The following is a 14306-nucleotide window of genomic DNA, read 5'->3' as shown; positions in this document are numbered from 1 at the left end:
AAGTGGTTGATTTTCTGTCTCTAGAATTACTGTTCTTCTTCTCCTCGATCTCCCATTGGATTTGTAGGTGTTTGCAATGTTTAGATAAGCTATCTAGCTGATCTCCTGCTACCTGATGTAGTCTTAGTTTGCTACTTCTCCGCCATCTTGACTCCTCCCCTAATGTACTTTACTCTTGTCCTTCCTTTATGCTATAGTCATCTTACATTTTACATTTTCTTTTATATCTTTCTTACAATTTACCTTTCTTACATTTTTATATGTTATAAATCATATTATTTGTGTCTTAAGGAATCAAATGTATCTCAATGAAACTAAGAGAAAAAATAGACTAACTTTACCATCCCCACTGTTCATCATTTCTCTCTCTCTCTCCCACTTTCTCTCTCTCCTCTGATTCTCTCTCTCTCTTTCTCTATGCTCAGACTTTCTTCTGGTATTACTTTCCTATTTTGCTCTACTAAATTTTATTTTAGGATTTTTTGTAGTGCATATTGGCTGGTAATGGTTTCTCTTAGTTTTCATATTTCTGAAAATATCCTTTTCTTTAATTTTTAGAAGATATTTTCACAGGATATAGAATTCTGGGTTGGTAGTTTTAATTTTAATGCTTTAATGATATCATTCTACTGTTTTCTGGCATCCATTGTTTTAATCATATGTCAGTAGTTTGTATTATTTTTCTCTGGATGCTTTCAGGATTGTATCTTTATTTTTGGTGTTCAGCAGTTTGACCATGCTATCCACAGACATGATTTTCTTTGTATTTGTCCTACTTAGAGTTCATTAAGCTTCTTGAATATTGGTTTATGACTTTAACTGTTTGGGGGAAATATTCAACAATTACTTCTTCAGATATTTTTTTCTGCTTCATTCACTGTCTCTCCTCCACTTCAGAGACTCCAAGGCTCATTTCTTATTTACTTTGACATTGTTCCACAGGTCCTTATTTAATTTCTCTTTCAATCTTTTCTCTCTATTCTTCAGGTTGGATAAATTCTATTAATATTTCTTTATGTTCCAGACTCCTCTGTTAGCTCCAGTCTGTTTCACCCGTCCAATAATTTTTTTCTTTGTGATATTTTATTTTATACTTTCATAATTTCCACTTGAGTTCTTTTTAGTTTTTATTTATCTGTTTTTTTTAAATTTCTCATTTATTACAGGTTTATTTTCCTTGATCTTCTTGAGCACAGTTACAATAACTACTTTAAAATCCTTCTTTGTGAGGGGCGCCTGGGTGGCTCAGTGGGTTAAGCCTCTGCCTTCAGCTCAGGTCATGATCCCAAGGTCCTGGATTGAGCCCCACATCGGGTTCTCTGCTCTGCGGGGAGCCTGCTTCCCCCTCTCTCTCTGCCTGCCTCTCTGCCTGCTTGTGACCTCTGACTGCCATATAAATAAATAAAATCTTTTTTAAAAAAACTGGCTCAGTCAGTTGAATGTCTGCCTTTGGCTCAGTCATGATCCCAGGGTCCCAGGATCGAGTCCATATCAGGCTCCCAACTCAGCGGGGAGTCTGTTTCTCCCTCCGACCCTCCCCCTCTCGTGCTCACTGTCTCTCTCTCTCTCTCTCTCACTCTCTGAAATAAATAAATAAAAATCCTAAAATAAAATAAAACCCTTCTTTGATCAATTAATATCTGGATTATTTTAGTCTCCATTGAGTATAAGTCACGCTTTCTTTGAGACTTCATTATGCTCAGTGGAGACCAAAATAATGCCTCTTCTCTTGGTCAGTTCTTGCATGTCTAGTAGTTTTGAATTATATCTTGGACATCACAGGTAATATATGATAGAGATGTTTTGTTCTGTTATATTCCTTTGAAGAATTATTGGTGTTAATAGTGGTGGTGATGTGGGTATGTGTGTTAAGCATGCAGTTTACTATTCTACCCTCAACTCTTAAGTGTCAAACCCAAATTCCTCTTCATTGACAACAGCTTAGAATCTCTCCTCAGTTCATTTAGCTTTAACTGGTTCTTGAATTCAGTACCACAGAGAAATAGATTTGGGTAAAGTTTGTATGGTGAATTTGGGGTTCTCCTTCTTTGATTTTGCCTTTTTTTTTTTTTTTTTTTTGGTATTTCCTTCCTCACTTTATACCTACTGTGCATGCCCTGACCTCTGGCCTATATTTCTTATAGTCTCTAAGGTTGTATGCCTCCTATCCTGACTGGGGCCCGCACTTACGCTAAAAGAGTAAAAACAGGAAACTCAAGCCACTGCCATTCTCTTCTTGTAAATATAGGCATTCCCCTTTCCAGTTTCTGCCTGGTTTTGATCAATCTCTATCACTTTCATGTTCTTGTTTTTTATAATTTGTCTAACGTGATACTTTTTATCTAAAACTCAGTTGCTACAGTAAAAACCATTTGCCATTACAAGTAGTGGAGCCATACCAAGATGTAATTTTAAAATGATACTAAGCACATTTAAGTTTAGCCTCATATCTGGTTTCCTCTTCCATTTACAAAACAACAGAGCTCAGTGCTTATTTACTAAGGGGAAATTTGAACTATAAGGAACTTCTGCATATTGTAAAGTAGCTTTAGAGAATGTTGGCTATAGTGCTTCAGCTCACTTAGTAACTAAAACTAGGGTAACAAAGTGTTACCTAAAAGACCTCTTCAGTGGACTGAAGTTGTATGTAAGAAGTATGTAAGAAGAAGTTGTAATTAACCTGATATAATTGTGCATTTGTATATAAAAATTTCAAGAATTCTCAAAGACATATAAAGAAGTATTTTTTCTCCTAAATATTTAAACATTTCTCTCCTAATCTTGTTGAAAGCTATTGCATTAATCCGTGACATCAGAATAATGTCCCACTTTAAAGCTATTAATTATTTCTCCATTCATCCACATCTTTCTACATTCAGATTCTTGCTGTGTTTTCATTTTTACTCCTTGGAAACTTCCCCTATGGTGGTAACATGGTATGATTCATTCCACATGAAATAAGAAAGCCTCTATATAACAACTGTGTGTCCTAGAAGCCAAGAAATCTGATGTATAGCCATATTCTGATAGTGTCACTATAATCTTGAGTAAGTCCTTTATCTTCACTTTCTCATCTATAAAATGGGGTGGGACTTGCAAACGTTTAGAATAGATGACACCTTGCATTCCTTCCAGATTTAGTAATATGAATCCTTAAAATTAGTGATTCTCTTGTCTTCTCCTTAAGTACTTTTTCTAGTTTTAATTTCCTTAAAGAAAAGAGTTTTCCAGTTATATAGAACTATAGTTTTAACAATTAACATCTCAATTAAACTTTGAAATGAGAAAATTAACTCTTAAAATTAACTATACTAAATATTTTAACCTTTGGCCAAAGAATGGCCCACCTTCATCCAAAAAGACATCCTCCATAAACATAAAACTCTGGGAAAGCTATGTGTACAACAGTGAATAGAGGGAAGACACTTGCCTTGCCAGTCAGATTATATATCAATCTTTGTGGTCAGTGTGTAATAAAAGTATTAGTAATAGTAGTCTAACCTTTCATTTGCTCTAATCCAAGATATGTGTTACTCTGTAAGAACGAATGTTTCAAGTTTAATGAAAGATAAAGTCCACCGTTATGTGGAAAGACTGAGTGGCAATTATCTGAGATTCTAAGTCCTTCTTAAATTTGGATTTCCCTGGCAAGGGAAAAGCTGAGAAAGGACAGGACAATTTAACTTGACAATTTTTTTTAAAATTCAGGACAGGATACAGACATATGTAAGAGATCCAGCAGCAACAGAAGTTTCAATATAGCTTCCTTGGACCACATTTGATTTACCAATTCATCTTTCCCATTCTGAGTGTGCCAACACTTTATGATATCCTTTATGTTTAAATTTTCAAAAATGAAACATATTTGACAAAACACTGAGTCCTGTTGTTTAAAGAGTGCTGAAATCTCTGCCAAAATAGACTGTTTCCTTGAGCAAAGTACAGGCTGCCTGGTAAAGTTCTTCCTCGGATGTCAGGTCCTCTTCCTCTCGCCTGCATTCATGCATTCTTCTTGCTTTCTTCCACTTTATGTATGTCTCTTTGTCCAAAAGCTGATGCTCGCTACAGGAAGGTGAAGTATCTTATGGAATCCTCCATGATCCTGGATTTGAGCACCATGGCTCTACTTATCCTTGCTGGCTGATGCCAAGTAAAATGTCTCAGTAGTTTGAACTCTCAGCTGTGGTCCAAGAAAGCTCTATTGAAACTTCTGTATAAAATGCTAGAGTCACTGCTAAGTTAAAATTCTCAACCTGGTATGAATTTTGGATTTGAATAGATTAAAAGTACCTTGGTGAAGGCCTGAATATTGGCAGAAATATGAAGAGATCAGTTGAGCTGGCAGCAACACTGAAAATACATCATTTCGGTTTTAAGGGTTCCCTTCAAAGAACTCAGTGGGCAAATCAAGAAACTGTAGGAGTGTGTATGGTAACTGCATGCTATTTATAGTTACTTAATTCTAGCAAATAAACCTGAGGTTAGCAAAATAGAAAATCTAACATTTTTCACAAAATTGGATATTTCCATTTTTATATGTTAGCTTCACCTTTTTGTCAAAGAGCACGATTCAGCTATAAATTTCTAGCTTATGCTTCCTTCCATGTTCTGAAATCCTATTTGATTACCATGCCAGAGACTCTGAGAGATTTTGACCTGAATGTTCTATGGTTTTGACAAAAACCAGATTCATCAGGGAAAGTAAGGAAGAGTAGAATCTTACATTGGCCATGGAGGAAAGAAATAAAAAACAAACCTAAGTTGCGGGGATAAAGGAGATGCCATAGAGGAACCTCCCACCCAATGTAATACGCAGGACACTGACTCTCTTGACACCTCTCTTTTGTATTTCCATTGGGAAACTTAACTCTAGATCCAGCTAAATATTTGCATTCATTTCCACAAATGGATAGAACGCCTCAACCATTAATGAGTCTCTATTAGTCGTATTCATCTTTTGGGGTCGAATGAACACAGAGAAGAGCCTATGCCTTTATCGGGTACCTGATAGTTACATTTCCAACTGACACAAAGTACTTGGAATAAGAACCAAGAAAGCACTAAACAAAAAAAAAAAATCCTGTGTACTTTTGTATCAGTGCCAAATGAAGGGTTAAGGTAACAATTTGTGTTGTTGTGGGCATTGCAGATCTATTATTAGGGTATTGTTGGAATGAAATTGAGAAAGATATTCTAGAGTAAATTCCTATTTGATTTCTTTCAATATCTTTTTAAAATAATAAAAATAATCAAGATCTGCTTTGTTTTATATTTCACATCTTATTTCAGGTTCAGCTTGGGTAATAAACTGATGCTCTCATTTAATCAGAATTTTCTAATTTTATTACTAGTTATAGGAAAAGCATAAACAAGGTACAGAAAACACATTTGAAAAGTACAGAAGGATATACAGTGAAAAATGTCTCTTCTAATCCATGTCCTTTAAACACCCAGTTAGACTCCAAGAGATAAGGATTACTATTACTGATTTTTGGTATACCCTTATAAAAAATAGTCTATGTTTGAATAATTATGTAGTGTTCAGCCTTTTTAAAAAATCAGTGGTAACATAGTACCACCCAGTAGGACACCTTGCATTTTTTCACACCATACATCGTAGAGATAGTTCCATTGGAGTATAAATGGAACTCCCTTGTTCTTTTTGTACTTACTATAGTTTCTGTTTCATTAAATGAATATACTATAATTTATTTTAGTGTTCTCTCATTGATGAACATTTAGTTCATCAATCCTAAGTGTATATATGTGTGTATATATACAGTGAGGACTGCAGTGTCTGCAGACATACACATAGACATAGTGTATGTCTATGATAGATATATAGATATAGACCTATAGGCATATAAAATTTTATACCTGTGTAATATATCTGTAGGATAAATTCTTAGATGTGAAATTGGGTCAAAATGGTTGTACATTTTCACTTGATAAGATTTTGCCAAATTACTATCCATAAAGGTCATATTAGTTATACTCCTATAAGGAATTATGAAATTGGTAATTGTAGTAATTATCAGAAAAACAAGTAATGATTATGTGACCATGACTGACTTCTAGAATACAGTTAGAGTTATACACACACTACTGTTTCTTTCTCTTGATTCTGTAATGTTAATGACTGGCATCTGCTATCCACTGCAGTAGAAAGCAATTATAATTATTATCCCCATTTTACAGTTGAGAAAACCGAAGTGCAGAGATATTATATAACCTGACAGAACTGGTAACAGATAGGCTCTGGATCAGGTATTTGGGAAACCAGAGCCTGCAAGTGAGCCATGAGACTATCTTGTTCCTATTGAGGTTTAAAATTGTTTTTTATTTAAATTCAACTAGCCAAGTTATAGTACACTATTAGTTTTTGATATGATGTTCAGCGATTCATTAGTCCAGTCTCATCATATTTAAATCATATTACATACATTTCTTAAGCTGGTATCCATACTCTCTTTGCAAATAGTCCTTTTCTTCCATGTGTCTTTTTATACTTTCAAACCTGCCTTTTACATGTGAGGCAGATTAAAATAGAAAGGTTTTGTTTTATTTTATTTTTGCCCTGAGGACACCTAGAAAATTAGAAACCAAGTTAAAATAATTATCTGTGACAGCTCCAGTATTATAAATAAATATATAGCAATTTCATATTTTTCATTTTAAAATTGATGACCCTCAAGTTATTTCAGAAATATGCCCAACAAGCTCCCAAGAAACATTTATAATAATAAATGTTTAAGTTTTTTTTTAAAAAAAAAATAGCTTCCTGCAGTTCTGTCAGCAATCCCCCATGACAATTCTCATCTGCACACGAGTGGCTCTATTCTCCTGGACCTTGACGTGCGGGCCTAGGTGAAATATTGTGGGCATAAAAATTGCATTTGGTAGGTCTGCTAGGAAGGGGTCACGTCAAAGTCATCTTTGATTTGTTAACGCAATCTTTTTTTAAACGTTTTGTACGGCAGCAGGTACGTGCATCCTGAAGGGGGGGAGAACATCCATTTTATAAAAGTTTATTTTCATATTTTACACACTGTAGTTCTGTTGTGTGTTTTTGATTTAGTAACAATTTATGTGTTTTTCTGTCGCAGAGCACCGCGGCCTGTGGTGTTGAGGCTCACAGCGATGCCATCCAGCCCTGCCACATCAGAGAGGCCGTTCGACGCTACGGCCACAAGATTGGCCCCCTTTCCCCATTCACAGTACGTAATAACAGAGTTATAAAAAGTTATATTTATAATCCGAAAGAATTTTGATTTTCAAGTGGTCAAATGAAGAAGCAATGGAATTGTTGAAAGCAATTTGTGGTGGCTGTAATTTTGTTGTATAAAAGTGGCATAATTCTCTTGGGAAATAAAAGTTAGTCATTTTTGTCTCTTTTTGGAAGGACAAATTTTTTTTTCTACAAAATATTATTTTCTTTCAATTACAAATTATGCTTTTTTTTTGCTAGGGCTTATATTTTCTGTTTTTCAAAGCTTAGCTTTATAAAACTTTTTTGTCAAATTATATGTCTCCAAATATTGCTAGAAGCACTTTATATTTTAAAATCGGTTAGATTGGCAATACCACTTCTATCAGATGTCCTGCTTCTAAACCTACTCTGAGTTGGAAGAAGAAGAAATGATTTCGTCACTAACTTTGAAGTAGGCTGAAATGCTGATACTCTTTCACATCTTCAGATGGTTTTAAAGCTTATAATCAGGGTTTGTTGTTTTAATGGAGAATTAAAGACTTTATATTTTAATAGCCTAAGGAAAGTGTGTGTGTGTGTGTTCATGCGCACGCATGTTTGTGTGTGTGTGTTTTAATTAAGTGCTCATCTTGTGGCCCTTTTTAAAAAACCTTTATTCATGTTAATAGAACTTTCTCCAATTCTTTGTTTATGAGGCATTGGTTTGATTTTCAGAAGTTAAGGTTGGATTTAAGACTAACAGTAGAATTTATTGTCTGTTTGCTTTCTTCTTATTCACTTCTGCTTTACTATACCAAAGCAGAGTATATACATCTAACAATATGTATGTATATATACATACGTGCATGCATAAGTATAACAGAGTGTATGTTTTCTTCCGAGAGAGAAATTTTCTCCTGGATTTTACTGTGACCTGTTGATGGAAATCATGATTTCTTCTTCATTAGATCATCTGTTTTTCCCATTTTTTAGTTAAAGGGAATGCTTTCTTTCCATTCTTTATTGTCATTAGTTAATTGTATGGATTCTCATTGTTATAGCAAGCATGTATCAGAAGCCTTATATGTATGTCTTCAGAATCTTTTTGTAATGATAACTATTATTTTCACTTTTGTTTAGTATTTAGAATCTGTCTTCTATCTTATGAGACCATGATTTCAATACTGCTGATGAAAGCACGATATCCTTCTGCATGTGTGTTTTTAGATGATTACAGTTGAAAGGGCAGAATGAAATCAAGCGTCTCTTGTTTTATTTTTTTCTCCATGACAGGTGAGACTACTTTTAGTGATGGAGTCAAAAGAAAGATGAAATTTACAAAATAGGAGATGATTGATAGAATTTAAAAACAGCTGTCTTCTGACAAAGGATTAAACATATCAAGTCCACATTTAAGAGCCAACTAATTACTAATAACTAAAAGGTTGAGGCATTGGAGTGGAGAGAGAAGGAAAAGAAGGTAGTGTTGATAATAATGTAGAAGTAGTTAGAGAGTAGCAAGGGGAAGCTGGTGTTTTGAGAAAAAACCTAAAATGGTAACTAAAATAATGGATAAAATTATATAACAGAACATGTATCTAATATAAGGGGAAAATCTTCCATTCATAAAGTATTTGCTCAAAAGGAGGTGGTGGTGGCTCCTTCATTCTTCCACGTTTTTTATACTTAACTACACTGGACGGATCACTTAACCATCTTGGTTGATGCCATTTTGTGTGTGTGTGTGTGTGTGTGTGTGTGTGTGTGTGTGTGTGTGTGTGTGTGTATTTATTCCCTCATGTCTAACTGGTACCCTGTTACCCATGCAAGTTTGCTTTGATAATCTAAAATTGTGGCATATGGTCAGAAAATGTACTTTAAACTAAGTTCAGATACAACTTAAGCTAATTTTTATCTAATAAACATATAACCAATATGATTTTTAAGTTAATGATACAATTTTTAAGTGCTTAATTTAAATAGATCTGGAAAAATTGAACCATTACCAGAACACAGCAAGTGGTAAAAAAAAAAAAAAATCATCAGAGAGGGGCACCTGCATGTTTATCATCCCCTGGAAAGGACCCAGCTTGAGAGGTCTGCTTCACTACCTTGGGCCATACTAATTTGTCCAGGCTGCAGGACTGAATGTGCTTACTCTATTTTATATCATGATTAATGTGATCAGGGAAATACAGTTTCATGGTGTACATTACAGTACATAAATCTGCCCTTTATTTTTATTGAAGTATCGTTGACACACATAAGCTTAAGGCATACAGCATAGTGATTCCACCTCCCTATGTATCATGCTCTGCTCACCACAAGTGTAGCTACCATCTGTCACCGTGTGACACTATTGTAATATCATTGACTATATTCCTCATGGTGTACCTCTCATAAATCTGCCTTTTAAATTAGTTAAAAATTCACTTTAAACTGGGAGAGATTTTATCATACCTGGACTGTGTATCTGACAATATGGCCATTCTGCCATGGCTCCCACATACCTTCAACTTTCTCAAAGGAGTTGCTTCTGATGTTGGGGGATGCTGATGTCCCATTCCCTGATGCCCACTCCCAGAGATAATACTTCATGCTGCACTAGGGACTCTTTGCTACCTGGGCTTTGAGCTGCAGCTTGTAAGAAGAGAGGAGGCATGTTGACTACCTCTATAGTAACCCTAGGTTGAGACCTAAATTTTCATACAGTAAGGCTGAGCTCAGTTATCTCCAGCATAACACCTCCTGTGTAAACTAAAATGCTCATGAACAACTCATTTATGTATACAAAACATAGAGATTGTCTATGCTCTTTGTCATTCCAAATCTGAAGTGCTTGTCTGGTATAGATATATATGTGATATCTAATTTAGAATATCCAAACTTGATTCGTATGTAGCAATTCCCAGTAATTGGAAATTGATTTAGAGAATTAAAGTAACAACCAATAGGTTACACAGAAATTTAATTCCAATTTCAACAATAGAGCAGTAAAAATCTGCTTTTAGAGAGTCATCCTCCTGTCTTCCACCATATTATGACTGTTGATATAATTTTGTACAAAATCCCAACTTGATCAATCTCAGAACTGCAGTTCACTGCATAAGAATTATGAGTTCTTCGCCTTGGGTATTAGTTGGAATGATAGAAGAAAAGAATGATTGAAGCCCTCTTAGGTGGAGGTGAGGAAGAAGAGCACAGGAGCTTTGCACAGAGTAGCTGCTGGCACAGAGAGGAAAGGGGCAGAGAGCCGAAACAGCCTGGCTGTGAGGACGTGCTTGTGGTGGAGACACTTGTAAACCACCATCTCCACTCACCCTGTTAGAACAGTACTGTGTTTAGCTTATTGGTTTTAGTTGGTGATTGCTTTCTTTTTTTTTAATTAATTAATTTTTTTACTAACATATAATGTATTGTTTGTTTCGGGGGTAGAGGTCGGTGATTCATCAGTCTTCCACAATTCACAGTGCTACTGACTGCTTTCTTTTCCCTGTTCTCATTCATTCTCAGTCCTATGCAGAAGATCAGAGAAAGTATCATACCTAAAGGATTGAAATAATTTTTCTGACATTAAGCTATTAATTAGACTAACTGATGGAACCAAGGCTAAAACTCCCAGCTCCAGAATCTGCTCCCTCAATACACTTTTCCAGCTGTCCCCACCCCAATATACCTGACTTTCTGTGTACACATAGTAAAGAACAGTTTTAAAAACTAATCTTACTTTTTGCCTATTTTTCCTATAACTCGGAAAATCACGTCAGAAAGTGTGATTTGTAATCATTATTTTACAGTATGTATGCATCCTCAGATGTCCTAAGTGACTTTGATGCTCGTCATCTTATGTTGTCCTTGCACTCAGAGTAGCTGGTATTTACAGAAGTTATATCGTGTAGTGATTGGCTGCTGATCCTAGAGCCGAATGACCATGGTTTAGGTCCCACCTCTGCCACCTGCTAGCTAAGTAGCATTAAGGAAGTTTCTTAAGCTCTCTATGGTTCAGTTTCATCTGTAAAACAGATATAATAATAGAGGATATGATAGAATTTAAGGAGTACTGTGAACTTGATGTGTGATAAGCTCTTTTTGCTTGTTTTTGTTTCAAACTTTTATTTAAATTCTAGTTAGTTAACACATAGTGTAATACTCGTTTTAGGAATAGAATTTAGTGATTTATCACTTACATACAACACCCTGTGCTCATCCCAACAAGTGCCCTCCTTAATTCCCATCACCCACGTAACCCCTCACCCATTTAACCCATCCCCCCGCCCTCAAGCAGCCCTGTTTGTTCTCTATCATTAACAGTCTGTTGCCTGGTTTGCCTCTCCTTTTCTGCCCCGCCCCCCACCATGTTCATCTGTTTTGTTTCTTAAATTCTATCCGTGAGTGGCATTACATGATAATTGTCTTATTTGTCTTTCTCTGACTGACTTGGTTCACTTAGGATAATACACTCTAGTGCTATGCAAGTTGTTGCAAATGATCAGATTCTGAGGTTTTTTGATGGCGGCATAATGCTCCATTGTGTGTGTGTGTGTGTGTGTGTGTGTGTGTGTGTGTGTATACCACATCTTCTTTATCCATTTATCAGTTGATGAATATTTGGGCTTTTTTCATAATTTGGCTGTTACTGGTGATGTAAACATCACGGTGCATGTGTCTGTTGGAATCAGTATTTTTGTATCTTTTGGGTAAATACCTAGTAGTGCAACTGCTGGGTCATAGGGTAGCTCTATTTTTAACTTTTTGAGGAATCTCCATAATGTTTTCCAGAGTGGCTGCACCAGTTTGCATTCCCACCATCAGTGTAAGAAGGTTCCTCTTTCTCTGCATCCTTGCCCACATCTGCTGTTTCCTGCGGTGTTAATTTTAGCCATTCTGACTGGTGTGAGGTGGTATCTCATTGAGGTTTTGATTTGTATTTCCCTAATGATGAGTGATGTTGAGCATCTTTTCATTTGTCTGTTGGCCATCTGGATATCTTCTTTGGAAAAATGTCTGTTCATGTCTTTTGCCCATTTCTTACCTGGATAATATGTTTTTTGGGTGACGTGATAAGCTCTTAATAAATCACACTAATAATAGTGGAACTAGTAGTAGTAGTAGCTGTCGTGTATTTTCTAAAAGGTCTGAAATAGGAATACAAACAGACTGAAATAGAAACCACTCCCCCATCACCCAGTCACACAAACACACACACAAAAGCACGGAGGCTACACTTCATGATGCCAGAAGAAACCGAAACTTGAAAAATAATGTGATTTCTTATCAGACTAATCGTTTTTACCATTAAAATTTAAATACCATTTAAAGATGATTATTCCTGAGAATAACTGTGTTCATTTTTACTTTGGGGATTGGTAATGGTCAAAGAACATTAATCACATTGTCACCTTAAAAATAAGGTCTCAAGAACTGAATTACATAGTTGTCACTCTTTTTTTGCATACTAGCTAGATTTTGTATACTAGCTCTTATAAAACAGAAATCTGAAGAAAAAAATGGCATGGTCTCAAATTTATAAAGCTTCATCCAATTCAACTTATATAAGTTTGTATATTTGTGTAAGTTATTGAAAAAAATTTGAGAGACTGATGAGTATCTTAAAGTTGGTGATAATTTTTTTAAATTATTTCCTCAATTTTTTTTTCTCTCATCCTTTGAAAAAACGCTTCCGTTTTCATAAAGGAAGACATTGGGGGAAAGTTGCTTTCTACCTAGACATGTTTCTCGGAGTTCAGTATCTGGTAATTCCCTTATGCATCCACACATACATTGGAAAGCAGTTCTATCTTCATGAAGAAAGATCTTGCTTGATAGAAGCTTTCTTTTTTTTTTATTATGATCAGTTAGCTAACATATAGTAGTACATCATTAGTTTTTGATGTAGTGTTCAGTGATTCATTAGTTGAGTATAATACCCAGTGCTCTTCACCACACATGCCCTCCTTAATACCCATCACCCACTTACCCCATCCCCCCCACTCCCTCCCTTCTGTAACCCCCAGTTTATTTCCCGGAGTCCAGAGTCTCTCATGGTTTGTCTCCCTCTCTGATTTCTTTCCCTTCAGTTTTCCCTCCCTTCCCCTGTAGTCTAACACACTATTCCTATGTTACATATATGAATGAAACCATATGATAATTGTCTTTCTCTGCTTGGCTTATTTTACTAACTATAATCCTTTCCAGTTCCATCTATATCGATGCAAATGGTGGGTATTCATCCTTTCTGATGGCTGAGTAATATTCCATTGTATATATAAACCACATCTTCTTTATCCATTCCTCTGTTGAAGGACATCTTGGCCCTTCCACAATTTGGCTATTGTGGACATTGCTGCTATGAACACTGGGGTGCACATGCCCCTTCCTTTCACTACTTCTGTATCTTTGGGGTAAATACCTAGTAGTACAGTTGGCTGGGTTGTAGGGTAGTTCTGTTTTTAACTTCTTGAGGAACTTCCAGAGTGGCTGAACCAACTTGCATTCCCACCAACAGTGTAATAGAGTTCCCTTTTCTCCACAGCCTCACCAATACTTGTTTCCTGTCTTGTTAATTTTTGCCATTCTGACTGCTGTAATGAGATATTGGTGGTATCTCATTGTGGTTTTGATTTGTATTTCTCTGATGGGAAATAGTGATGTTGAACTAGTGATGTTCCTAGTGATGTTGAACATTTTTTCATTTGTCTATTAGTCATTCATATGTCTTCTTTGGAGAAGTGTCTGTTCTTCCTTCAGTTTTTAAATTTTTTTTTCATGGTGCCGATTTCTTCATTTCTTTAGTAATTTTTTCATTTACTGAAAGTAGTGCTGGTATGTTAAAAAATTAAGAAAATATACAATAATGAAGGGCAAATAAAACTTATTTTACAAAGGATATCTGTACATCCCAATAAAAGGTATAGCAAAAGCTTTAAATGAATTGTCCTATCAGAAATTGATATTTAATTGTTTGAAGAGTACTTTCTTCTCTCAGCCTAAAAATTAAAATGCTTTTGGTAATGGTTTTTTTAAAATATTCTTAGAATTTCCTTGTGCATGTTTAGAAGGAAAAATCATTCAAAATTTTTGTGAATGAAGTATTTTTCAGGGAAAATACTCCAAAGAG

General features: G+C 35.4%; 1 protein-coding gene across 4 annotated transcripts in view; it reads left to right on the top strand.

Annotated features, from left to right (window-relative positions):
- SUPT3H (SPT3 homolog, SAGA and STAGA complex component) overlaps positions 1-14306 on the top strand; it is a 568866-nt gene that overhangs the window by 472662 nt on the left and 81898 nt on the right. For all 4 annotated transcript variants that reach the window (XM_046005138.1, XM_046005136.1, XM_046005139.1 and 1 more), the window contains one exon: positions 7107-7217. In XM_046005138.1, coding sequence (XP_045861094.1) covers positions 7107-7217 — 111 coding nt within the window. The remainder of the gene's footprint in view (positions 1-7106; positions 7218-14306) is intronic.

This window comes from Meles meles, chromosome 5 (genome assembly GCF_922984935.1).
Source record: "Meles meles chromosome 5, mMelMel3.1 paternal haplotype, whole genome shotgun sequence".
Classification (NCBI taxonomy): domain Eukaryota; kingdom Metazoa; phylum Chordata; class Mammalia; order Carnivora; family Mustelidae; genus Meles; species Meles meles.
This window is presented reverse-complemented; position numbering and strand designations above follow the sequence as displayed.